This window comes from Suricata suricatta, chromosome 2, assembly GCF_006229205.1.
Source record: "Suricata suricatta isolate VVHF042 chromosome 2, meerkat_22Aug2017_6uvM2_HiC, whole genome shotgun sequence".
In the NCBI taxonomy this organism is placed as follows: domain Eukaryota; kingdom Metazoa; phylum Chordata; class Mammalia; order Carnivora; family Herpestidae; genus Suricata; species Suricata suricatta.
The window spans coordinates 155,750,533-155,778,198 of record NC_043701.1 but is presented as its reverse complement, the minus strand read 5'-3'; the positions used below and the strand labels follow the sequence as shown (position 1 = coordinate 155,778,198).

The 27,666-nt window shown below is 46.2% G+C and overlaps 1 protein-coding gene across 1 annotated transcript; it reads right to left on the bottom strand.

Annotated features, from left to right (window-relative positions):
* On the bottom strand, window positions 1-27,086 carry DNTT (DNA nucleotidylexotransferase). Its single transcript, XM_029932310.1, has 11 exons — window positions 26,884-27,086; window positions 16,462-16,633; window positions 15,425-15,550; window positions 14,038-14,208; window positions 13,651-13,722; window positions 12,435-12,558; window positions 9,976-10,108; window positions 8,811-8,919; window positions 4,593-4,838; window positions 174-257; window positions 1-66 (listed from the first exon to the last, which is right to left on the bottom strand). Exons 1-11 carry the CDS (start codon window positions 27,084-27,086, stop codon window positions 1-3), a joined length of 1,506 nt encoding a protein of 501 aa, XP_029788170.1.
* Window positions 27,087-27,666: the final 580 nt, after the last annotated feature.

Genomic DNA, 27,666 nt, shown 5'->3' with positions numbered 1-27,666 from the left:
CTATATTCTGGCCCAGATGGGGACCATGCTCCCATCAGGGTCTTTCCAGCTGTCCTCAACTGTGACCTGTGGGAACAGGACACTCAGGGCAAACATCAGTTCAGGAAGAGTGTTCAGGGAGCCAGCCGTAGGGATGAGGATCAAAGCAGCCCATCTTGGGGAGACAACGCTACCTTGGTCTTGTCATATAAAGCATGGTTGTCCAGGATCATCTTGCGCTCATGCGTGGCATACCGCCGGAGGTCTCTCTCAAACTGCTGGATGAGATATAAGTAAAATAAATTACTATTAAGTTTAGAATGTCTTCAGTATTATGTGTTTAGAGATATCGAAATCCCTATAATGACATACCTATGTATCTCCAGGGAACATTCTGAAAGCAGTTTTCTTTCCGAGGGCAAAGCTCTGTGACGGCACACTAGAATGTAAGCTCCTTGGAAATAGGAGCCTGACTAGCTTTGTTCGTAACCATACTCCCTTCTCTGATAGTGCCTGGCCCACAGAAGATGGACAGCAAGTGTTTGCTGAATGAATAAATAAATGCTGTGAGGATTGTGTTCAGTATAATACCTGGTCCCAAGCAAATGCTGCATAAATAATAGTTGTGATTTTTATTTGGAATATCGCTATGGTAAAAGAGGATGAGGAGTCAAGAGACCCAAATTCCGACCTGGATTTTGTCCCTATTTGGCTCTTCCACTTTTGACGTCACCCAGCTTCTCGGAATCTTGACTGGTCGGCAGGAGGATGAAGAAAGTACATTAGTAAGGTCCCTTCTGCTCTAATGGCCTCTTGGATGAGATTCTGTAAAACTGGTGGTTTGGACCACCTGTCCCAGAATAGCATGTCCTATCATCAAGGGAGGGCTCTGAGGCTGCAGGGAGTGAAAACTGAAGCCTAAGATAGAGGACAGTGAATAAAGATGCAGCTGAGGTTAAGCACACAGATCTAGAAACGTTGATCTTTCCTTACGAGATTCGGAGGAAAGCATGGGATAATTGCGCCCTCTAGTGGCGAGAAACCGTGTCCTAGTTTAAGAAGTAGGCGGAGGCTGGGACCTCTCCCCACCACGGCTGGTGTGTAAGAAAACAAGCCCTCCAAACACAAGTGTTTTATAAATGTGGCAGAGGGGGAGCCAGGTTTGTGGACAAATCAGGGTGCAGCAGCTTCTGGGTGCAGTAGTTGCTGGACTGAAAATATGGGAGCACTGTGCCTCCTTCCAGCCCTGGGGCATTCTCTTCCTGTCCCACTCCCCGGCACTTAGAGCAATGGCTCCTCACACGGTGGTGGGAAAGGTTGGAGAGGATGGGGAGGAGAGGGGGCAGTGAGAGACTGCCCGTGGCTCCCCAGTTCTATGTGGTGAAAGATATATTCCTGGATGCCTCTGCCAAAACCTCAGAATGTTTCCCTGTAGACTGCAAGAAATGATAATGATGTCTTTTATTTGGTGAGTAACCATTTTACTCAACGAGTATTTCTTGAGCACCTACTATGTGCCAGGTGTGTCCTGTGGGCTTGGAATACAACAGTGAACATGACTGCCCCGGTGGGGCTTGCATTTGAGCAGGGGACACAGACAGGACACAATAACGGAAGAAATAAATCATATGATATGTTGAAACATAACTGCTGTGTACAGAGCAGGCCTCGCTAAGAAGGCGGGGATCTGAGCTAGGAATCGGAGCAGGTGTTGGCCAAGTGGACTCTGTCGGGAGAGCTCTCCAGGCAGACGGACAGCCAGAACCCAGCCCTCGCGTGGAACGAGCCTGCCTGTTCAGGGAGAGAGCAGTAGGAGAGGAGTTCAGAGGGATGAGGGGGTGGGAAGATCATGCAGGGTCTCATGAGCCCCTGAAGGACCTTCCACGTTCAGCCTGAGCTAAATGGGGGGGGGGTGTCTGCAAGGTTCTGAGCGGGGGCAGGGCCTGGTCTGACTTCTGTGACAGGGGACCGCTCAGCTGTGCCAGGCCAGGCCAGAAACAGGCAGCGGCATCCTTCTTAATAGTTACGGAGGGCTCACCTTATGCCAGGCACTGGGCTCAGGTTTTGCTTTATATTAATTTTCTGATCTGCTCCATTACCACTAATATTTACAGCTTCTAAAAGAGTATAAAAGACTCTTTAATTACCTCAAAGGGAACAGGTGTTTTTCATAGACTTTTTAAAATGTTTATTATTTTTTAATTTTTAAAATATTTATTTATTTATGAGAGAGAGAAACAGCATGAGTGTGGGAAGAGGGGCAGAGAGAGAGAGAAAGAGGCACAATCCAAAGTAGGCTCCAGGCTCTGAGCTGTCAGCACAGAGGCCAAGGTGGGGCTCAAACCCACAAACTGTGAGATCATTACCTGAGCCGAAGTCAGATGCTTAACTGAGCCACCCAGGTGCCCCTAATGTGTATTTATTTTTGAGAGAGAGAGAGAGAGAGAGAGAGAGAGAGAGAGAGAGCAGGGGAAGGGCAGAGAGAGAGAGGGAGACAGAGAATCCAAAATGGACTCTGTGCTGACAGCTGAGAGCCTGATATGGAGCTCGAACTCACAAACTGTGAAATCAGGACCTGAAGCAAAGTCGAATGACTGGCCACCCCGGTGCCCTTCAAAGAGAACAGTTTTAGGTACGCAGTTGGACTCAAAATTGTGCTGAGATGAGGGCATTGTCTCATTTAATGCTCATTACAACCCTGTGAGGTGGGGCTGCTCTTAGTCCACTTTTCAGACGAAGAAAGGATGCTCAGAGAGCCAAAGTCATTTACCTGAGGCCACACAGCCTATGGTAGAGCTGGGCCCTGGACTCCTGAATCCCAAAGCTCAGGTACTTTACCCAACACGGTTTAAAAGCTTCCGCTTTAAAACTTCTTTAGTTTCTCACAACGACCCTGTGAAGTAGGCAGGGCGCTGACGAGGTCTTATGTTTCAGATGAAGGAAGCTGCACATTGAGCAGTGGCATTGGTGCTACAGTCTGACTGCATCATTGGTCACATAGACCTCAGATTAGCCAAGGGCTGCTGCATACAGTTGGGCAAGTTGTGCACTGCAGAACTCTAGAGGGCACCATTCACATTTGTAAGCCCCAAATTGAGGTGAGATTTCATAGATGACTTGAATTGTCTTGAGAACACTTCCCAGGCCCTGAAATCTTTGGATAAAAAAGGTGATGTTGAATTTCCCACCTACAGAATTTTAGACTAAACCTAATTCTGGTCACCCACCAACAGGTACCCATCTGGAGACAAAACACGCCACCTGCAGTGGTTGCACAAGCCGGGCATAAAGATAAAAACACAAGTAGCTACCATATGCTGGGCACGCACCACATTTGAACACACACAGCCCCTCATTTAACCCAAATGGTGGCGGTAAGAGGTGGGCACCACTATTATCCACGACAGCGATGGGGCGACAGGGCCTCAAAGAGGTTGAATCATGTAAAGCCACCTGGCAAATGCTTAGTGTCTGTCAGCGCCTGCAGAACCAATAGCAGTAATTTCCAAGAACTGAGAGAAGAGACTAAAATGTGCTGAAAACATGCCTGTCTTCAAACAAAATGAACAAAAGGCAGCTGTTTCTGCTGGTGATGTCTAGCTGGCCTGACCTTGTATAACTTTGGGCTTGTTTTTGGAACTCTCCTGTTTCAACAGACTCTGCCCTCCCAAAGATTCACATCTGTCGAACGAGCTGCATTTACGATATACTATTTATCAGGTTTCCCAACTTTTATGCATGAAAAACGTCCGCCGACATTTTTGATGAGGGTGAGGAATTCTAGGGCCAAGGCCCTCTGCTGAAATGACTGCAGCCTCCAGCAAGACACCAGATGTGTAACACAAAGTTGAGGACAATTAATTTGTGTTACACCATTCATCCACATAAAACCCTCTAAAGACTCACGTCACTCAGGTAACAGCTGGTTTCCTGGGGACACTGATGAAAGTGGGCAGTGCTTACATCAGAGGGGGGAAGCTCACGCTAATCAGATTCACGTCTGGGCACCATGGCTGTAAATGTAACAGAATGGGAGTGAGCTGCCGCTTGGCCAGCACCGATCACGTGCCCGGCGTGGCACTGGGGACTTTGACAGCTTCGTCTCACCCATCCCAGCAGCCCAGGGAGGTGACCGAGGTCCTTGCCCTCACTTCCCCGGTGGGAAAGATAAGTCTTCAAGGACGCAGGGATCACCCAGCTGGTGAGAGGCGGAGCAGGGGCTCATGACAGGTCTGGGAAAAGCCACGCCTGTGTCCTCAGTCACAGAGATGCTTTCTCTGGTCCTCGCTCTCCAGCTACATCCAAAATACCTGCCGGGCTTTTTTCAAATGCTGGGCTTCACCCCCAGAGTTTCTGATTCAGGAGGTCTTCGGGGGTGGTAGTGGAGAATTTACATGTCCAACCTGTTCCCAGGTGATCTTATGCTGCCAGCCTGGGACCACAGTGAGAATAACTGTTCTAAATCAATCTGTCACACTTGACCGCGTGCAGGGACAATGCCCAGATTTGGAAGTTTCTGGGCACTCCTCTCCGCCTCCCCGGTCCCGCTGTCATTATCTCTCCTGGGCCTGGAGGGACCCAGCCTACTTCTTTGGGATCCGTGCAGCACTTACCCGCGAGCCAGTCCAGCCCAGCAGAGCAAAGGCACGGCGCTCATAAGGGCACATGACCAGGTCCACACGGATGGCCTTCCAGGTCTTCCCCTCCTGCTGGCTGCACCTGCCACTGTCCACTGTCTGATGGTGCAATTTTAAGATCAGAAAGCATTTTTGAAAATGATCTAAAGCATCCACATTCTTGCTGGGCACCTTCAGCTTTTCAAATGTCGACTCCACAAGGTCATAGTATAAAACTAATCCCTGAAAGCAAACAAAGACATCAGGAAGAGCCCCCGAGTGGACAGGGTCTGTAATCTGATACTGGGCTGTTAATGAGTGCTCTTAGCAGAAGCTTTACGGATTTGAGCAGAACGTGGGCATGTTGTGCCCTCACCATGTGAGCCTACCTAGTACCGCCAGGAAGTGCGTGTATTATGCTGTGTAGCAGAGAAGCTTAGCAATTAGAGAGCCAAAGCCACTTTATGGCAAAGCTGCCTGAGAATCCCTCTCCCTGCTTCTGAATTGCAAGTCAGGGCTCAGAAACTTCCCTCACCACTTTGAGAACAAGCCCATTATGAACTGAGTCAGTGTCCGTCTATATTACATGGATGACCCGGTTTACTTGGCCCAAAGGGTTGCGGCCAGAGGCTCAGCCTCACTTTTGAGCAGGACGACTCACGACTTGTAGGTTGCATTTGAAGATTGTCACTCTGTCCGCCTCGGAGACTGGGATAAAGTTAGTGGCGGATATCTCCCCAGGGTTGCTGAGTCAGACCGATAGAAAGAGATTCTGAGAGGCGCTCAGCAATCCTCCAATCTGTCTGCTCCCCGGGAAGCCTCCATGGGCAGGTGTGGGGCAGGGAGAGGCAGGAAGGTGTAATCAACTGCTGAATCTTGAGTGCCAGCTGACAAAGCAAATAACCTCATAATCATTCCATCATAGCTCTGAGGGTACGCGATCTGTTACCATGCATTCCTCAGGTCAGAAGTTCTCCAGTTTTATCAGCAGCAGCTTTTGGAAGGTTTGTCACCACACGGTTTGTTGGTTTGTCGGGGCCTCTCCTCAGAGTGACTCGGTGGAAGGAGGAAGGGTGAGGATTTGCATTTCTCACGAGTTCCCAGGAGATGCTGATGCTTCTGGTTTGGGGACCACACTTTGAGCTTCACACTGGCTGAGTTAATTGTGTTATTAGGAACGCTTTGCATTTCTTCTGTAGCCTTCTGGGAGACATCATTCAATTCAGCCAGACTTTGAGGGGATACTTTTCCTTTAGCTGATCTCAAAAGAGAGAACTCTAGCCCTTTAGTGCCTCCCCCAGGAAAGGTGTTAGAAAAAACACACACCATTTACTTGAAGGGTAGGAGGGGAGCACTGATGTCAGGACGACTCTTTGAGGGAGACGCCAGATGTTGCTCTAGAATAATCTAATAACCAGCTCGAGAAAACACAATTCTGCTTGTTAATGCAACTTTCGAAAGTGAGTACAGTGTAGCAGCCTTTCTTGAAAACCTGCATTATGCACATTTGAAAAGTGAGCTATTAAAATAAGTCCTTCTCTGAAGTTAAATTTGCAATAACACCCACCTTCCCCCCAAATCCACAAAGCTGTCTTCCTAAGAATCATAAACTGTGTTTGCACTATCGCCACACGGTAGTGACATTGGCTGGTCATAGACATCGGGCCATCCTCTGTAAGGGTTTGCTTGGACTTTTGCAAGGTGTCTGGGAATGCACGCCTTGAATAAAGAGCTCTTGTCTGCATATTCAGACACTTTCATCTGCAGCAGAGCACGGCTGTTCAACACACACACAACTCCCAACATGGCCTCCTGTTCTCTGGCCTGGGCTGTTTATGGGATGTCTCTACTTTCTACTGTTTCCTTCCTTGTTGCTCCCCATTTCCTCTTAGGTGACTTCTCTTCTTTGAAAACTCCTTTAGTTTTGGGCTCTGGTGGCCCATCAATAGGCACAGGCTAACTACCTTTCCTATCTGCATGTTAATTTCTTCCTACCGGAAATTAAGGGTCTCCTCTTAACCAGGAGGGAGGCCTTTCCCTGTTCCTTTCTCCCTTCAGGCTTGCAACCCTCCTTGCTGGGTTGGGGATGCCAGGGTCCCCACCAGGGGTGAGCCCCACCCCAGTGAGCCCTCCCCGCTTTGGGTTGAGCTGTGGTGGCAGGAAGAATTCGGGCTGAAGGAGTCTTTGGGATGGGGACCTCCGCCAGGGATCAGTATTTCCAAGCTCCTTGTCCTCCTTTTCTTCCCACCGACCAAGGGATCTTCTCCAAGGCGTGCATTTCGTTCATCAGAGAGGCAGCCCAAACTGATGCCTGCTGGCTGTTCATCACGCTCACTAACACGTGCGTGCTGTGTGAGTGTGCTAATGCCTGTGCCTGCGTGGGATATTGTCTGTATAATCTGGAAAATGTGAGTGCTGAAAAGAAGGTCAGGGCTGAGGAGTGAGGTAGAAATGGAAATTCCCCATGAGGACTTCAGCCAAGGTGGTGGGGGCAGGCCCGGGGCTGCAGGGGTGCAGCCGGAGCTGGGACAACCCACCGCTACTCCGTGTCTCCTCCCTGAGGTCCTGTTTGTCCAGAAGCAAAGAGGAGCAGGTGCACCTGCTGGCTCCCGAGTGCCCTCACCTGGCACAGGGCCGGGCTCTTTGGCGGAGCTCAGTAAGTGCTTGTGCAGCAGCGATCACACTGACGGCCACTGGTTATTAGGTATTTACCATTACCAGGCATGGCATCAAGTGCTTTATCTAATTCTCTCGGTTAATCCTCTCCATTAACGAAGCGAGAGGGCCTTGCTGTCCCTGTTTTATAGATGAGGAAAGATTAAGCAAAGTGGCCCAGGTCACGCAGCCAGTAAGCTGCAGGGTTGTGCTTGTAAAGTCCCAAATAAAACCCACGGCGTAATGTCAGCCTCCGCCTGCACCTGCCCACCACTTTGCTTGGAGGCCAGAGGTCTGGTTGCCTCAAACTGAGAAAAGACAAAAAGAAAAAAGGCTCCTTGTCTTCATGTCCCCACATCACCATCTCCATCTTAGTCTGGAACAGTCTCAGAGCATGGAGAGTGCCGTGCATAAACACCACGGTCAAATAGGCCCACCCTCATAGGGGCCGCAGGCCTTGCTGCCCCCACCCAGGCCTTGGCGAGCAGGCCCATGAACTGCACTGGGTATCCATGAGAAACGTCCACCTTTCCCGAGGGAGCCCAGCAAGGGGCCTGTGTAGGTGGGGCTGACTCTTCGGGGGCCTGCCTTCCCCTAGCTTGGCCACTGAGGTTCACTCTCAAGGTCCCTGGCAGCCCCCGTGTCCACTCTCCTGAGGACAGAGGGGGCTTGGGATGGCTTCACAGGTGAATTTGGATCTGGTTCCAATGCCAGGTCCTCACTTCTGGTGCTCCTGGCTCCAAGGTGGTGTGTTTCTCGCTCTTATTTTCACTTTATCTGAGGTTTCTCTCCCTCTGGCACAGCAGGGAGGCTGGCCCACACCGAGCAGGCAGACGCCAGGTCAGTCAGGAGGGAGGAAGCTGGGCCAGGAATGCACGAGCGCCAGCATCCTCGGCGCCAGGGTGGGGCCCTCTGGGCTCTGCGAAGGGGAGCTCGCCCTGGAGTGGGGCGCAGGCCAGGCCCTTCGGGCAGCTCCGGCTGCTGGCCATCCTTCGCTTCCCCTGCCGGGCAACAGGTCCCCCGGGGCAAGTCTGATCGCCTCAGTGCGTGGGGGCTTCTGAGCCAGCTGGTCCCCTTTGGTCTCCTTCTTCCTATCTCAGCACAAAGTCTACGTGGTGGTCATTGACCTGCAGAGAGGTCAAGGCAGCAGCTACACCTCCTGGCTGATTGTATCCCAGACCCGGTGGGTCCCGCCCCACCCCAAGCCTGTGGCTGCCCATCTCATGCCCGGGTCTGTACGGCGCATGCGCCCCATTCATTTAGGTGCTGTGCCGCTTCCTCTGGTCAGACCCAGAGACGTGCGGCCCTCGGCCCCTTTGGACACAGGACAGGTGTGTATAAACAAGATAGATATCCCCAACATGGACTCTAAGACCCCAGGCGGGTAAGTCTCACTGTGTGTCATGTGGCATTGTGCAAGCTCTCGCAGATCGCTGAGAGTCAAGTATATGGTCATGAGACAAACACCAGGTAAACAGTGTGCAGAGAAACAGTGTTTAGAGTTCAGTGGTATTCATGGAATGCTTGAGTGTCCACACATCGACCTGTGATCCTCCTTACCTTCCTTTGCCATAAGTTCATCACTTTAGGTAGAAGTTGTTCCTCTTCTTCGTCTGTTGATCCAGGGCTGGTGATTAAAAAATCTACATCATGCCCAATATTCTTACCCCTGACCAAAAAAAAAAAAAAAAAGGTATAAAATGGAAATGGATTAGGTTTTTAGCTCTCAAATTTTCAAACTCGCCTTTGTTTCTATGCCCTATGCTCAAGGTTTACAACACAATGAGCTCATGACATTTTGTTTTAAACAAAATATCCTGGATTGTCAAACTCTGCTCCTTGGAAGATAAATTTGTAACATAGAAAAATGTCACTCTAAGTACATATATAATTATATATGTGTGGGTAAAAAGTAACACAGGAAGCGATTTCCTTTGCACACTCACATGTGCACATCCACCCCCACACATACACACGGAGACAAGCATGGGGACCAGCAAACCAAGAACTGTAGGCACATGATGCCAGCAAGGGGTCTCCGGACCATGGCGTTGACTGAAGGCATTTTCTTAGATTTGATCTTCCCCTCCCACTTGCTCCCTTACTTCAAACTTGGCTTGCCAGGGTGGCCAACAGCTAACAGGTAACAAGGCCACGGGAGAGCTGGAGGAGGAGGTGGGAAGGAAGGAATTTCTTTCCGACAAGGAGGCCTCAACATCCAACAACTGCACACAGCTCTGTGAAGAGTTCATCCATTTGTTCATTCAGTGACTCAGCCAGTATTTCTTGAGCACTTATTTTGTGCCAGACTGGGTTCTCACAAAGCACTAATTTCTACAAACTGTGTGAGGAAAGCATGCATACAAACAAATTACTTGGCAGTAGCACCTAGGAGGGGTGCCCGGCTCAGCGTAGTACCTGAACTGAGTCTTAAAAGTTGAGGAAAAGTCAGCCAGCTGACAATTTGAGGAAAGCAAGTCCAAACACAGAAGGGTCTGACTGAGCAAGTCACAGAGGCATGAAATAGCTTCATGTGTGCAAAGAGAGACAAGCCATTTGGGGTTGCTGGAGTGGAAACATGAGTGGCAGGAGATGAGGCCGAAGAGAGAGGCTGGCACCAGATCACCAAAGGCCTTTGTGCCATCTTAAAAGCCTGAACTTCTGAACATGGGGAGCCACTGAAGGTGTTAGAGCGGGGGAGGCAAAAGCAGCCCCGATTACCTACCTCCGGAATCCTCCTGTCATGGTGACGAAGGCATCAGGCAGAAACGCCCAGACGGCCTCTTGAACCAGTGCACAGACCGCCTCTGCTTCTGCCCTGCTCACACAGCTGACGAGGTCTTCATAATAGAGGAATCCTGAGGGGCCATTGGATAGGTCAACGGAGAGAGTGACACGTGAGATGACCAGCCTTCTGTGGGAGGGGACTCCACCCCCAACTAGAGTGGACATGACCACAGGCATCAACAGACTGATTCCACAGAGACGAGTAATCGCTACTCTCTTGGTTGTCAATTTTTCATGGCAATGATGACTCTTCGCTTTCTGACTTGTAAGAGTCTTACAATTTCCTGACTAAGAAAGACACTATATTTCATATCCCTCTAGAAACCAAGCTGTTCAAATCTGGCTTCTTATTGAAGAACCAGCCTTCTTAATCAATAAACTGCACCCTGTAATTATTTAAAGATAATGCCTAAAGATGTAGGATGAAAGCTCAGATCTACTTGTTATAATGACTTGCTTATTCCCACAGACCCATGGAGGGAACTCCCTCCAAAAATTACAAACAGAACTACTGTGTGATCCGGCAAGCCTGCTTCTGGGAATATATCTGAAGGAAATGAAAACACCATCAAAGGAATATACACACCACCATGTTCATAGCAGCATTATTCACAGTAGCCAAGGCATGGAAACTACCTAAACATCCATCGATGGATAAAGGAGCTGTAGTGTGTGTGTGTGTGTGTGTGTGTGTGTGTGTGTGTGGCTACTTGTTAACAGGAGTGTTATTCAGCCACTAGAATGAGGAAATCCTGCCATTGCAACAACATGAATGGACCTTGAGGGCATTATGTTAAGTGAAATAAGTCTAAGAAAGACAAATACTATGTGACCTCACTTGTATGTGATATCTAAAAGCAAAAACTCATAGAAGAGAAATCAGATTTGTGGTTATCAAAGGCCAGTGTGGGTGGAGGGGAATTGGAAGAAAGCGATCAGAAACAGGCACCAGCTTCCAGTTACAAGATACAGGTGCACCAGGGATGTAATGTACAACGAGGTGGCAGTAGTCCACGCCGCTGCATGTGTCTTGCTCTTTTGAATCCCAGTCATATTGTATTTCTATTGCATGTTAAAAATAAAGTCTAAAACATGTACAATTTTTGACCCTTAATTGGCATTTCTTCCCTAAAAAGACATTTTACCAGAGACTCCCATGAATGGAAGTATCCAGGCCACCACCTTCAACCTGCGGGGGGTCCTGCCAGGCCTCCAGCTGCCTGTCTCAACACAGTCTTCTCTTCTCAGACTAGTGGGTCGTGAGCGGGTAGGTCAGCCCTGTGTCTAGATTTTCATACTTTCGCTTCTATTTCCTGGTATCTTACTGTTTCTAAACCAGATCCACATTTATGCCAGCAATGACTCTAGTTCATTCAAATAGTTTTTACTCCTCAATCTTCATGTCCATTTTCTGCCCTTGACTCCTCACCCATGCCTTTCGCCCATGGGAGACAGCCAGGACCCAACCGTCTAGAGCCAGTTCAGTAAGAACCAGATCAGTGGTGCAACCCAGTTTGAACTCTGGATGCAAGAACGACAATGGCCACCATGCAAAGCATGTTTGCTGATAGGTTTGGCGGGCTAGGGGAAAGGAACATCAAGATGGCTGACAGACCACCATCCCAGGACTTTCCCGCCAAACGACACCAAGATGGCCCACAGACCATCCCACTGAACAACACCAAGATGGCTGCCGGACCACCATATTGGAACTTTCCACCCGTGGCCGGCTTCTCGGAAAATAGCCATCTGCCCTTGGACACACACCCGGAACTAGGGCCCTATATAAGGCCCCACTCTTTGTCCCCCTGGTGTGACTTCCCTGGCCCATCCTGTCCAAACCAGGGAACCTCGCCCAAGAACGCTCCCAATAAAGGCCTTTTACATTTATTTCTGACCTTGGTTTTCTGTACTGTCTCTGTGATTTCCCTGGCTCCTTCCCTCTGAGCCACAGAACCTCAGCAGAGAGCTCTTTAATAAAGGGTGCTGTGATCTCTTTTCCCAGTCTCTCTGTTTTGTGACTTTCTCACTCTGCTGATTTTAACCTTACATTTGCTTTATGCCATGCACAGTGCTAAAGACTTTTCCTGCATTATTTGATTTATTCCTGATTAGCTACCAATGTTATTACCCCTCTTTCATAGATGAAGTAACTTAGGCTCAAAGACTTGAAGAAGCTTGCTCAAGATCACACAGCCACAGTGTTTGGAGCCAGGATTTGGATCCAGGTCTGTCTGATTCCAAAAGCTTGTGCTTTTAACCATGGTACAAAAAAGAGGACAAACAAGGCACCCAGCCAGCTCCCGAGACTGGAGTTGAAGTTCAGCTCACTCAGAGCCCCGCCACAGCCTGGATAGCCCGTGGCAACAACGGGGGTCTGTAGGAGAGACAACTTACCTGCTTTTTGCATTTGTGTGAATTTCAGGGTTTTGTCTGACTTTATTTTACTCAGAGTTCTGAAGCCCATCCTGAACCATTTCTCAGATGTCTTCAATCCCACTCCAAACACAGAAGTAAAGAGCTGAAATGGGGAAAGTCATGTCTTTAGTTTCTGAAATGATCATTATGATGATGAAGTGACACTTTTCAAGGTCAAGGGATTAGGAAAACAGTGTAAACAAACTTCTGACCCAGTTTCTCCTGAATATGACAAGTGGGTAGGTGACAGTACACAGCTTTTTATTTCAGGGTGTCCTTTCCTGACCTATGGTGTTAGAGGCAAGGGCTAGCATCTGTACAGGCTTCTGTGTAATCTCACCGCCGATTGCCTGTGCCATCCATGTGTGACAACAGCTTTCCCTACCGGGCATTTCCCTTGGCCAAGGGTCCCTTACGCACACCATGCCCTGCAGTTTTAAGAGGGATGCTCATGTAGGTTGTAGGAATTCTCTACCAGCACGCAGCTGGTAGGTGGCACAGCCCAAATTCAAATCCAGGCCGTCTGTCCTCCAAGCCTGGGCTCCTGCCCACAACCACATTTTAGGCCTGTGCATCACTCCAGAACCAAAGGGATGGGTGAAATCTCTGCCACCCACAACTCTAAGGCGGGAACATTGGGAGGTACCAAGTGTCAAAGTAGAGAAGGACACAGTGGGGAGCTTTCAACACAGGTTTGCTCTTTAACAGCAGGTTTGTTTTATCCATGGTCCCAGTGCCACCATAATATTTGTGCCCATGTGTGACATCCTAGGAGGTAAGGTAATTTGTACCTCACCATAGCATGGCAATATGCTCCCACACCCATATTTATTTTGGCATCTGCTTCCTACACCACTATTATGGACTGATTGTGCCCCCTTCCCTTCATATCTTGAAGCCCTAACCCCCATTGTGATGGTGTTTGGAGATGAGGCTTCAGAGGGGATTCGGTTTAGATGAGGTCATGACTATAGAACCCTCGTGGTGGGGTTTGTGCCTCACTGAGAAGAGGCACCTCGGCAGTTATTCTGTGTGTCATGTGAAGGCACATTGAAAAGGTGTAAGAAAATATTTTTGTTTAACCCACCCAGTCTGTGGCATTTTGTTACTGCAGCCCAAGCTGATAAACCACTTAGAATAAGTAATAGGATTGACTAAAAAACTATCTTCAATAAATACATGTAAAAGTGCTTACTTTGAAGGACTGATATCGTTCATCATTTAACACAGCTTTAACTTCAGAACTTTCTCCATCTTCAATAATTTCCTGCGTGGACAGTTGAAAAAATTATTAGGGGCACCTGGCGTGGCTCTGTCGGTTAAGCATCTGACTCTTGGTTTCCGCTCAGGTCATGATCTCACGGTCTGTGGGACAGAGCCCTGCATTGGGCTCTGCACTGGTAGTGTGGGGCCTGCTTGAGATCCTCTCTCCCTGTCTCCCTGACCCTTCCATATATATATTTACATATATGATTTATCTATCTACCTGTTTATATATCTGTCCCACTCTGCATATGAACTGCATTCCCTTCCCCCTCCTACCTCCTATTAGGAAGTAGGACAAATCACAGTTCCTCCTTACCTCTATGACACACTTCACTTTGTCCTCCAGGCAGGGAATCCCTTCTGTGTCCTTCATACTGATGATTGTGAATGGCAGAGATTTAAGCACAGAAGCTGCTCTCATAAATGCCAGACAGTAGACTTCATTTTCTCTAAACTCATAGTTTTCAGCCAGCACCTCAAAGGCATCCTAAAAAATGAAACCAGTTGAGCAAAACATGGTCCGTTCTGAGCCCCTGAGCTAGCCGTCAGCTGCAAACATCCCTTGCTTTTCTTGAGTGTTGAAACACCTCCTGACAGTTTCCTGGAAGGGTGGCATTGGGTCTCCCATATCTTTGCACCCCTCCCTTGTTATGAGAGGAGCTGACTGAAAAGACGGGTCACAGAGTGCTTCGTAAAGAAACTTTGAGTTTGCTGCCATTAGATATTCAGGAGTGATTTAACCAACACCTGATCTCATGTCCACTGCATCCTACTCGTCATTACTCAGCACGACCCTGCCCCCGTTCCTGGCGGCCTTCCCCAACAGCTCGCGTCCAGGATTCCACCTTGATCACTGGGCACCTTCAGCTCTCAGCTTGTATGTAAAACACAGTCAGAACTCAACATAGGCTTTTCGAATGAACAAATGGGTGTGAACACGGTGACCCAGACCCAAGGCGGGTTGTTTAAGGTGGGGTACGTTTGCATTTCTAGCAGAGGAGGAGGGCGCGACAGCTGGGTGGCCTCACACTTCTGTGCCCAGAACTGCAGTTTCCGGTTCCTCCTTGCGCATGTGGGGCTGGAAGTCTAGAAATGAGAAGTTTTGTATTTGATATACACTTTTTAACAATTAACAACCTGACTACTTTCTCCAGGCTGGAGAACAGGCCCTGTGGACTTGTTACCGTCGTTTGAAACACAGTTGCCAAACGTCAGGCCTGGGTGGGGGCTTTAGAGACAATCTAACTAATTTCTAGTTGAAGGGGGAGGAAACACAGGCTCAGAGAGAGGAACTGACTTGCCCAAGCGAGGTTAAGGTCAGAGGGTGAGAACCCAGGTCTGCCGTCTCTCAGTTGTCTGGTTACCCAGCAAAGGCTGTTTATGCATTATTCTTTGTACCTTGCTCTTGCTATGTTTTGGACTAATTATAGTATTTGGTTTTTCCAAGCATTTGCCTTTGACAAGTGTTGTGCTTCAAAGTGACAATGCTCATGGAATAGTAATTCATCATCTCTAAAGACTATAAATACATTTCCAGCTGTATTTGTCCATTTCTACAACAGAAGTAGATCCATTCTTGACCAAAATAAGAACCAGCGATCAGGCTAGGGGGATGCATGAGGGTGGGAAATTTTTCCTAGATTTTCAGAAAATTTCATAATTGAATTTTCACTTGCTCTGGGGAGTGTTGTAAAGCCCCTTACCGTGAATATGTGGTTAAAGTTGTTTAAAGTGGTTCTTCTCTGGCATGCGTACTGAGAGATCTTTTTTACAAGTGGTGAGGTCTTCTGGAGCTCTGGATTCGGGCTAGCTGAACAGTCTCTTCTCACCTAAACAAATGCAGGAGCATCCGTTTTTAATAGCAACCAAAAGTAATAACAACAGATATTATGAAGAAAAAAATTGGAGGCAGTTTGATGGCAATTGTCCCTGGAGAGGATAGGATTATTGGAGAGTCAAATTTTATGTTATATGCATCCCTAACATTTGAATTGGCTATAGTTAACATGTATTGTATTATTTTTTATTTACTTATTTTGAGCTGGGGAGGGGCAGAGAGAGGGAGAGAGAGAGTCCCAAGCAAGCTCTACGCTGTCAGTGCAGAGCCTGACATGGGGCCCCATCCCACAAACTGTGAGATCGTGACCTGAGCTGAAATCGAGAGTTGGAGGCTTAACCGACTGAGCCACCCGGGCGCCCCAACATGTATTATTTTTGCAATGAGAAAAAAAAATGTGCAAAAGAGCCATCAATTAAGTAGTTTTCCTTTTCCACGAACTTATGTACTCATGGTCTGAACCCTCTTCCTGAAGGTCCTAGCATTAATGGTGAAGGACTCAGAATTAAGAGTTTAATTTTCTTTAGTTTTTCTTTATGAATGATCATAGTCAGAAAAAAAATAGGAAGCCTCTACTTTTCTGGCTACCAGAACATCAAGGCTTCCACATTTTGAAAGATTTGTGCATAGTGCTGTCCATGAAAATAGCTACATTTATGAGGTGCCTACTATAGATCAGGGTAAGTGCTTTACACATATGTTACTCTGATTCTCTAACCATCTTGTGAGGTAGTTTCTATTTCTATCTTACATTGTAGAGGAGGAAAAAAACTCAGGAAAGCTGAGTGACTTGCCCAAGGTCACACAGGGCGTAAGCGGAACCCTGGGGTTTAGGCTCAGGTCTGTTGATTCTATAGCCTAATCACCAAGCAAAGAGCAAAGAAGATCAACCACAACACTTACAAGCTGGTGTTTTTCTGTCATCTCCACTGGTTTTCCTGCTCCCATGGATTCTATCAGCCAGGAGATGTCAAGGAGTTCTAGCTGTGAGCCGGCTTTGATATTCTGTACCTGCAGCCACTCTAGGACATCTGAGCCAGAGTTGTTTTCTGCTACAATGTGGGTAACAGAATCACTGCAGAAGGCAAGACAAAGTTACCAGCTGAAGGGGATTTCAAAATAAGAAGGGCTCCTCTTTCCTTTAGGTGTTCAGAACATTCCATCTGATGAAGAAAGATGCATACTAGACCTGACCGTAGGCACAGATAATTTAGGCCTCCATGAAAGGGAAATCTATATTAATTAGTGTAACCATAGTGGTCCATGTTACATGTCAGACACAAGAAAAATTAAGAAAACATTAGCAGGATTGTGGTGTCAATGGAAAACCAAAGTCCAGAGATGACAGAAGGTGAAATTGTTCTTAAAGTATCACCAAGCGCTCTGCATGATTTTGGTGTGCCGTTTCATTTTTATTTGTAGAGGACTTTAGTCCAGTGTCTTTCAAACTGTCTATGACCCACAGTTAGGAATACATTTTATATCATGACCTAAAATAAAAACAGAGATACATGTAGATATGCTTCTAACATCCCATTAAATTGATCTCACAGCCCATTAACAGATGGTGATCAGCTTTGGGGAAGTGTTACTTTGCATGTTTTTCAGAGCCATAGGCAAGAAGCTTTCCCCTTATAACCACTGAGCCCTTCCCATGTTTCAGCACCATCCAAACCTGGCAGCCATCATCTCATTTCATACTCACAAAACTCCTCAGGTAACTGTTATGTTATTCACAATTCAAAAACAAGGAAACTGAAGAACAGAGTTTAAGTGACATTCTGAAAGTGACACAGCTAGTAAGTGGTGTTCATCCTTTCTGATGATCTCTTTTTTGGGGGGTCAGGTGGGTTATTGCTAGTTTTTAATAAGTCTTCACAGTCAGCGTCATATCATTGGAACCAATGTGTTTTCAAGTTCGTTCAGTTCAAATAATCTATGAGTCTCGGAGATAGCAACATGAGTATTTAGGCATCCAAGAGAAAAAGTGAATTCTTTTCTCTTTCTTACTGTTCTTCCTTGACTTCCTCTTGCTCCTTCTCCTTTTTTGATTGACTCTTGGATTCACTGGGCGATTCGGGTTGACTGTTATATTCACAGCCCAGGTTCCTTGTGGTGGTAGTGGTAGGAAGTCGGGTGCCAAAGAAGAAAAGGGAAGTTTGTGGATATTAGTACCTTACGTGAAACAGATGGCTAATGATGTGTCATGACAAGACACGAGGCATGCACAGGATCTGTAAGTGGTGTGCAGAGAAGGAAAAGAGCTGGTAGGAGCTGGGAGAGGCTGGGCGGCTTTGTGGAAGGAAGGTTTTGTGTGCAATCTTGATGGATGGGGAAGAATAGGAACCTTTCTAGAAAGCAGAACTTTGGGTTTTCCCAGAAGAAAAGGTTCAGAGGCCAGAAGAAAAGTAGGAAAATGGCTCGGATCAGAGTGAAGAGTTTGTGTTGGGAAGTAGTTGTAGACATGGCTGCATTGGTTGGGGCAAGCATGTTATACAACCATGTTATCTATGACCGTGTTATAGAAGGTCTTAGAAGCCTGGTTGAGGAGGTTGGGTCCTATTTTCTGGGTGTGGAACCAGTGGAGGCTTTTGTGAGCAGGACACAGCGATAGCATCATTGTGATATTTAAAAAGACAAATCTGGTCCATGCAATAACTTAGAAGGGGAATAATGGGCGAGAGAGTTGGAAGCTGGATAATTCTGAGTTCGGCTCTTGTAGCACCAGGGAAGGAAGGCAAAGGGTACATAAGAGGGGCCTCTGGCTTTAGTTCACCTGCAAAAGCTGAAGTGGAGAACAGAGTCAACTACTACTCTCCCATATCTATCACAACAAAGTAAGAGTGCTTTGGGTAGATACAGTGATTTTGGAAGTTGTGTCTCTTTGGGGGACAGTGGAAATGAAATTTATTTCCAGCATGCTGCATTTGAAGGATGGCAAGAGGTCCAAGTGAAAATGTCTGGTTGACAGTTGAGATCTGAGTCTGGCGCAGGGAGAGAGTTGAGGGCTGGAGGCCAGAGCTGAGACCATCTGGATGGCAAGATGTGCAGCAGGCCAAGCAGAAGTCCATCGTGGTGAACCCACATCTGACCAGAGTTGGGCAAAGGCGGCTCTCCGCATCCCTAGTTTAGGTCCACATCATTCCAAAAATTCTTTATAACAAGCTTCTTGAAAGATTGTTTATGTGACAACTTTAAGAAGACAACAAAAAGATTAATAGAGCTACAAAGGAAGTGTTATTCCATCCAGATTACTGCTTTTTGGAAGGAAACTGGAAATTTTATTATCAAATTATTATTAATTGTAATATAATATTTATCATTATTAAGGCTCTGTCTAAACTTCAGGGAGAGAAGCATATGCTGAGGAGGAGCCGTGGGGCTCAACTTCCAAATTCAAGCCCCTCTCCATCCACCCTCCTATCGTCCCCACTGCCACTATTGCTTTACTTGGGGGCACGTGGTACTGTCTGAGCTCACACTATTGGATGAGAACCACATGCATTTCTCAGAGTTAATGTAAGCATATTTACCAGTGACAGGCCAGACATCCCAAGGAAGAAGACTCTGATTTAAACTTCCAACCCCTGTTCATTAAGCAATTAGCAAACAAAACGACAGCAACAACGATAGAGCACACATACAAGAACCAAACACGACCTCTTCAGCCACTCACACAGAGCTACTCAGGGTTCCGAAATGCTTGTCACTGGTTCCCACAGGTAAGCACGGAAACTGAAAGTCAGTATTGAGGAACTTTAATGATAATTTGGCACCATCACAGTAGCTTATTATTTGGAGGTTTTTTTTTTTTTTGATCTTTTGATAAAAGCATTGAAATGCAGTGAAATTTTTGAGAACCGGTCCTTCACCACAACTCACTTAAGAAACACTGTCTAGAGAATACGATCTGGTCTAGCCCGGTCTACAGTCCCCATCTTGTGTGTCACCTGAGTTTGGCCAATAGACTCCTCGTGGCCACCAGGCTCTGGACTACAAAGTGCTTCCTGTGTTGGGCTTGTCCCGTGACCTTCACAGCCGTTCTCCGTCTCTGACTGCATTTGTTCACTCTCAGTTCTGAGCCTCTAGCCTCAGTGCTGCTGGGAGAGCCACTGCGTCCCACCCCATGCGTCCTGCTGACAGTCTCTCCAGCTGTGCTGTGGCAGCTCTTTGTCTGTTTGCTGGGAGAGTAATTTTCTCTCTGCTCTGAGTGTGTCTATGTTGGAAATAAAAATAATATGGGAATATTACTGTGTGCCAGACACTATGGCAGGCACAGTGCATGCATTCCCTCGTTTAATTGTCAATAATGCTATGAGATAGGTAATGTCACCCCCCTCTAAAATGAGAAGAGACCTTGGAGGCATTAAAAAAATTTACCCAGCTGATAATTGGTGGAGCAGGATTAGATCCTTGTTCTATTTTAATCCAAAGCCTGTGTGCAGGACTAAACTGAACTACCCTCTGTGACTTTGTGCTTGCCTCATGGCTGTCGAGAGTGGTGCTCCTTTTCACAGACGGACTAACATCTGGAAGGGTGTCATCATAATAGTAAACCCCGATCCCCTCTGAAGGGCAGAAACGGAGATGCAATAGCACTTTCTATAGGCCACTCCTATTGGCCACACTGTCCCTGCTGCTGCATAGAGTTTGTGTTTGGTATTTTATGTCCAATAGCATGTGGACCACAATAAGACTCCAAGATGTGCAGAACTGCCCCAGAAACTCTGAAAGAGCAGTTGCCACAGCTCCACACCAAGATGTAGATGCCACGGGGAGGCTGTCAAGCTCTCTGAGCTCTGAGTTTTTCCTAAATCTCACAGGGAGGAGGATGTGCTGAGGCGGAGCCCTGGGGCTCATCTTCCATCCACCCCTCGCCGTCCACCCCTCCCATCCCTGCTCCACCACCACCAGAATGTCTCTGGACAGGGCCCTGCCTTTAGCAGTGACAACCAGCATGCCTGGGGGCGCCGGGGAGGGGTGCGGTACAAGGATCCACAAACAATGTACTGTACAGGCATACACACAAGAAGAGGCCAGAGAGAAATCCTCCAGGCTATTAGAAAAAATAAACACACACACACACACGTACATTCTTACTTAATCCTCACAAGAGTCTTACAAGGTGGGCGATAGATCATTTCAGAGGAGAAAACCAAGACTTGTGGAGGTTCTGTGAAACCAGGATTGAAACCCAGCTGTGCTTGACCCAAGCAATCTCTTAATGTTCCACTAGACTGTGGTTAGACCCCTGAGTGAGGTGCTGCTTAGGGTTTTTTCTCCCCTATATGTTCCCATTTTCTGTCCTGATGCCTCTATCATCGCATTCTATTTAGGGGAAAAAACACACATGAATGTCACTTTCAAGGGCAAAACCTGGCACTGGGGCTGAGGGGTACCTGCCTTGGCCCCAGAGCCCTGGGCTTTCTCCTTCTACTAAAAGGTGACAGAAGGAGGTGCGGGGTGGCTCAGTCGGTTAAGCAACTAACTCTTGGTTTCGGCTCAGGTCATGATCTTGTGGTTCGTGAGTTCTAGCCGCACATCAGGCTCTGTGCTGACAATGCAGAGGCTGCTTGGGATCCTCTCTCTCCCTCTTTCTGCCCCTCCCCTGCTTGTGGTCTCTCTGTCAAAATAAACTTAAAATAAAGAAATAAAAATCAATAAGTAAAGGTGACAGACACCCCAGGCACCGACCCTCAGCCTCTTCCAAAGACTCCAAGGCTCTGCTGAGATGGCTGTTCCTGAAAAGTCGGTGAATTCAGTTCTTTAAGTACACCTACTTCCTTAGCCAGGGCCAGTCACTCGTTGTGTCTTGGACTAGGTTTGGGAGGGCATGGACCAATTATAACAATTTCTGAATGAGGATTGGTCCCTCAGCTTCCCACAGGGAAGAAGATTCAGGGACTTCTCCTTCAACTGGTGCTGAACTGAAATGTGCTTGGCTTGGTCCCTGACATCCTTGACGGTAGGGACAGTGTTATCACCTGCCTGATTATAATCTGGGTGATAAACAAGCCTGGTGCCCAGCCCATGGCCGGATTCAGAGCAAGAGACAATAGATAGACCATGGATAGAATGAATAAATGAATGAGTTAATCAACAGCTCTAAAGGAACTGAACACTAGTGTCCACCAGACACATCCAAGAAGGGGGGTTAAAATTCAGATGCCTAGGCCCTACGAGCAGAGATTCAGATTCAGTAAATCTTAGCTAGAGCCCAGGACTATGCGGCCTTGGTAATTCTGGCATAGTCGGCTCTGGTTATTCATCGGCACATAACCAACTGTCCCAAAGTGTAAGGCTTTTAAAAAAGCAACAATTTTATTATAATTCACAATGTGTGGGGTCAAGAATTCAGAATTCAGGCAGCTGTTGGGTTTGGTGCCAGTGGAGGTGTGGCGCTCCATATGGCTCGGCACACCTGGCACGTTGGTGAGGACGGCAGGAGGATGGGCTCCGCCACAGCTACCGACCTGAGTGCCCTCCTTGGCCCCTCTTGGCAGGGACTCCAGCTTCTTCCTTGAGATCCTGTAGCAGATCCAGGGGGCAGCAGAGCCTCAGGGCCCTTTATGACCCAGCACCAAAAGTCATATGGTGTCACCATATTGAAGCAGTCACAAGCCCTCCCAGATGCAAGCAAAGGGAAAATCGTCCCTGCCTCTCCTTGGGGGAACTGTATTTTAAGACCACCCCACAGCCCAAGAACCGCCTTTTGAGACATGGTGCTGTAGAGAAAAGTCTCTTTGTCTTTAAAATTGTTTTCTTTGCCCAGAGAGGTCATTCCCGATTCTTCCCATCTGATGTAGGACTTATCTTATACATTATGATTTGAAGTAGTAGTTTACAGTTAAACTGAGCTGAATACCATTTAAAAACCCTCCTGCCAATTTCCCTTAGCAACTGATCTGTTTCAGAATCCCTGAAACAGAAAAATCAAAGCATTTTACTTGGTTTTAACCCACACTCATACTATCACCGGTAGGTAAGTTTCTATTTCCAGCCCTGATACACTTAAGACTGAAGGGGTCTTGCTCTGAGTTTTTTTGGTTTTTGTTTTTTGGTCCTACCTTACATGCAATTATGAACATGGATTTAAAATCCACAGATTTTGAAACATGAGATAACCTGGATCAGAAAGGACTGAAGCTTACAATGCATGTCCTTGAATTTATAAAGTTTTTATTATTTTGCTGATTGCAAAAGTAATACTGGTACATCATTGAAAAAAATTTAATTACAAAAATTAAACTTGGTAATCACAAGTTCCTTTGGCTGGTTATATATTCATCAGATAAATTATTCTTTGAGCGAATATTTATTTTTTTAATGTTTTTGTTCTTTATCTTTGAGAGAGAGAGAGAGACAGGGCATAAGCAGGGGAGGGGCAGAAGGAGAGGTAGACACAGAATCAGAAACAGGCTCCAGGCTACAAGCTCAGAGTGCAGAGCTGGACACGGGGCTCAGACTCACGATCTGTGAGATCATACTTGAGCCAAAGACAGACGCTTAACCCACTGAGCCACCCAGGTGCCCCTGAAGGGCAAATATTTCTTGAAGCTACTGTGTATAAGAAAAATGTCAAAGTCCTAAGAATGAGGTCTACAGGATGGCCCCCAAGATGCCCTTGCCCTTGTGGAGATAAGGAGGAGTAATTGGATGAGATAAGATGTAAAGCCAAGTGGCAGAGCTGGCACCATCCCTACCCCATGGATTCCACCCATGTTCTGGAAAGTTCTGTCCTCTAAGAGGGCTTCCAGGGGTGTTTGGTCTTGGGTTGCAGAGAGATGTAGGGAGGAGGAATTTAAGATCAGGGTTCATCTTGCTTTCATCAGACAATACTTCCCAAAGATAACCTTGTGGACAAATTAAGGATGTTTAAGCAGGACAAAAGTGCCATCCGGTGGGTTTCTGCTGCTCGAATAGCAGAAGTCAGCAAGTGTTAGACTGCAGGGTGGTGTCACCCTGGAGAGCGACCTTTCCTAGCCACAGCGCTTTCTTCTTCAACATCAGTGATTTAGGTCAAGACATAGAAAGCTTAACTAACAAGTTCATAGAGGATGGTTGAAAACAGAGTTTTAAAATAGCTCAAAGTATTAGAACCAGGGGATGAAATAAGAACACGTCAGGCACTGGATTCTCATTCTTCTCTGGCTCATCCTAGTTAATTTGAGGATTATGAAGTTGCTCTAAAATTTAGGATATTGGCCATGGAATAAAACTCAGTTATCTTTTTCATGAATGTGCGAAATGTGTCAAGTGACTTGACATCTCCCCTGATTTCTATTTTAAGACCCAGCTTCCTACTGTTGTTGAATAGCATGTCTTCTGAAATATAACATTAATCTAATGTATAATATTAGCAAAACTCATTCCGAATATAAGGATACAGTGCACATATCCTGGGGAATGAAATAGCTCTAGATAGTTCAATGGATCGAGACACACCATTTCTAAGCTACATGTTCAGGTCCAGGTAAAGTAGGAATCAGATGTTTCTCCAAATGTAATCCTCCTAGAAGCCAAAGAATGTGCTAGAAACTATGGAGATTGCTCCTTATTTTCAGAATACACACACATGCACGCGCGCACACACACACACAGACATATTCTCTTTCTTTGAATCTTATATGCTAGAAAGGAAGGGATAGTCTTCATTAATGAGAGGTATCCTTTCCTATAGAAACTAACTGTATTTTTAAAATATATGCTTATCATAAAAAAATTTGGAAAACACAGAAAATAAAGGTGACCATAATCCCTTCCTACTACCCCTTTCCTCACAAAATAATCACTTACAGCATTTCAATGGTTTTCCTCCCTGTCTTTGTTCTGTTTGTTTATATTGTTTGACCTAGTTCATATTGTGGAGAGAGAATTCCTCTCCTTAAGGTTTTACTGTCAATGGATCCAGCTAACTAACAAGAAAACAATCACACTTTACATCTGTATAACTGTTTTGTTTCACCAAAGCACATTGACATCCATTATCACATTTGGTGCTTACCTCTGATAGAACAAACTATTTTGCAGGAAACCAAGGTCAGAGAAGAGAAACAGTCTTGCCTCCCACCACAGAGCTGGAAAGGGTCAGAGACAGAATTGGAGGTCTCTGGATTTCTTATCTAGAAATTTTCTTCTACAGTAATTTCTGTTGTTTCTCCCAATTAAACTCTATGTATCTCTGTACAGAAATTCGTTTGAAAGCTAGGACTTCTACTTCCTGTGGTTTATTTTTGTGCCATAGAACACGCTTGTGTTTAGTGTGTCTTCTGGGCTGGCAGCTGGGAGCTTCGCCACCATCACACGCCTGGCAACAGTTAGCCCACCATGCACGGTTTCCTCTGTTGCCTGAACAGCCGGGCTTGGTCCTTGGCAGCAAGCATCGGGGACACAGAACTGCCTCTCTGGCTCTGTTGCCCAAAGAAGAAACTTGCTTCCTGTGTCTTCCCAAGTACCTGCCTGAGCCACCATGTCTGTGTGGTAAGCTGTGCCTGTGACTAGTCAGCCCTTGCTGGAAGTATGGCTGTATCAACCGAGAGAGCTTTCTATGTAAGTGGTACCTTGACCATCTGGCTGTCGCCTTCCTGCCTGGCTCTTGCCAGATTTCTTTACCACAAAAAGCAGTTCTAGATTTGCTAAAGCTTTTCATTTCTGCTTTTTCAATTTCGTTTTTTTAAATTTCTGGTTTTTGACCTCTTTACCTATTTCATCTTTTCTTCCCCTTATTTGAACATATTATGTAAGTCCGTAAGGTTAGGTACACTTAACAATTAGGTGAAATCTACAATTTCATGGAAGGGATATTGAGATTTGGGGCTTAACATCCCAAATGAATAGGGGGCTAAAGAGAAAAGAAAAGAGGCAGAGAGGGGGAAAGGAGAAGATGTAAAGAGAAATTAGATGGGAGAGAGACCACGGGAGAATTGGGAATTTCTGAATAGGGCATTTTAGTAAAAAAATAAAATAAAATATAATGTTTCTGTGACATTAACTCTTCATATGAATTATGAGTATTTTGGAAATTATCATATCTTATTATTGACTTTTGACATGTGTTTCTCTAGCAATATGAAGCTGGCATTTCTTCAGCAGGATCTGCTTGTCAGTTTTATTTTTAAATATCAAAGATATTTATTTTTAAAATAAAACATTTATTTTCACTTAGAATTCTTAAAGTTTTTCCTGAGAAAGTTGTGGTCAATCTATTCCTTGGACAAACAAGGACAAGAAATTGGTCAATTCTTTACCCACTGCAAGCCCCTGGCTGTTCTGTTTGGAGCAACTTATGTCAAGGTTTTAGTGCCATTTGTTTCTGGATTTTGTTTTGTCTTCTCTTCCATCCAGTGGAGACCAGTTAAAAGAACCCCACAGCTAATTGCTGGGATGAGTGGGTTCGTGGGCAAACAAGTGTAGGTGACGCAGAGAGTTGCCCTTTTGTCTGGGTTCTCACCGCATCACTCAGCACCGTGTCTAGCAGCCTGGACAGAGCTGTCCTTGGACCTTCAATCAGAGCCCCTAGCTCTATGAACCCCCCTGGGACTGCTCTTCAGAAAAGCATGATCAAGGCCACATTTGGTGCCTATGGAGAGCCAGATGCAGCCACACATCCTAGCCCGTCACAGACACTGGTCACCTCACCATAGCCAGGTAGTTAGCTTAATTGTCAAAGAACCAAACCATTCTTTCTGCCACAGAGTAGCTGAAAAGAAATTTTAAAGTTTATTTATTTTGAGAGAGAGAGAGAGCACAAGCAGAGGCAGAGAGAGAGAGAGAGAGAGAGAGAGAGAGAGAGAGAGAGAGAGAGAGAATCCTGCTCTGCACTGTCAGTGCAGAGCCCAATGTGGGTCTCAAACTCTTGAACCAAGAGATCAGGACCCGAGCTGAATGCAAGAGACAGATGCTCAACTGACTGAGCCACCCAGGTTCCCTGAGTAGCTGAAATGTTTTGATTGAGCTCAGTAGTGTTTTGTTCAATTTGGTCAGGAACAAAACTGAGTAGTTTCTGCATTAAATTTTCCAATTAGGTTTCTGTTTTCATCCCAGGATATCTCATTTCATAATGGTGAAAACAAAAACAAAGAACAGAAAAATAAAAAACCACCTTATCTTTTGGTGCCAACTAGTTTCAATATAATTGTATCAATCCCCACTCATCTTATTTTCTTTAATTAGTTGGCTTGAATGTGTTCTTTGATTTCAAACCTATTTTCCCAGTAGAAATATCACTTCTTGTGTAAGTGCAAGAAGACACAGGTTTGTTGGGTACCAAAAAAGCTGTTCATGAAAGCCCTGCTTATTCACAAAATGAAATCAGTGATGTCCTACCTGAGCTCATTTTCAACCCTGAATCCTTTCCTTCGGGCCAGCTCCATGAGGAAGGCTCTGCGGGTGGTTCCCATTTTCTTCTCCAAAATATAGAGAACCAAATCCTGAAACTTGATGTCATGCAGAGGAGAACCCATTGAGGCACCCATCTGCCTGGGCCTCTTCTTCCGAGGGCCTGAGTGGGCTGTTTGCAAAGGATCCATGGGAAGAGGCTTGTGATACTTCTGCCTGTGCCATCAATCGGTGTCTCCAGAAGTGAGGGAGAGCCTGCCCGCCTTCATGAAGAGCTCTGATGTCATCTTACTGACGGACTCTGATGTCAGGGAAGGGTTTCCTGGGCCCTGCCCTGGTGATGGCCTCCTGCTGAAGAGCAACGTAGGATTTTTATCTCCGTTCAGCTCAGTTGTTCCATGTGGAGATCATAATGAAAACAGTAAATTAGCTTTGCCTATGTATAATCTTACCAGATCCTCAAAATGACCTTGTGAGGAAGCGTCATTATTCTCATATTAGCATCTATCTGTGTGTCTATTCATCTATCTATCTATCTATCTATCTATCTATCTATCATCTATCTATTTGATTGTTCATCTATTCATTCAGGCCCCTCTTGTCTTTGTTTTTTATTCCTTTTTAACCTTCCAACTAGCTTGCATTCTCTTCCACTCTCAGGCAATCATGATAACACATTGGAATTTTACAGGTAGTATGGGTGTTATACGTTGTGTGCAGTTGTTTTGATTTTACATAAATGGCATTGCTAAACTTCTCATTCTGCTGATC

Excerpts from the sequence above, each read along its gene's own strand:
- DNTT (XM_029932310.1), bottom strand. The coding sequence starts at position 27,086 with ATGGATCCTTTGCAAACAGCCCACTCAGGCCCTCGGAAGAAGAGGCCC. Across the intron at positions 12,559-13,650 it reads AACGATATCAGTCCTTCAAA|CTCTTTACTTCTGTGTTTGG; the intron begins GTAAGCACTTTT and ends TCCCCATTTCAG. Across the intron at positions 4,839-8,810 it reads TGAACTTATGGCAAAGGAAG|GGATTAGTTTTATACTATGA; the intron begins GTAAGGAGGATC and ends GTTTGCTTTCAG.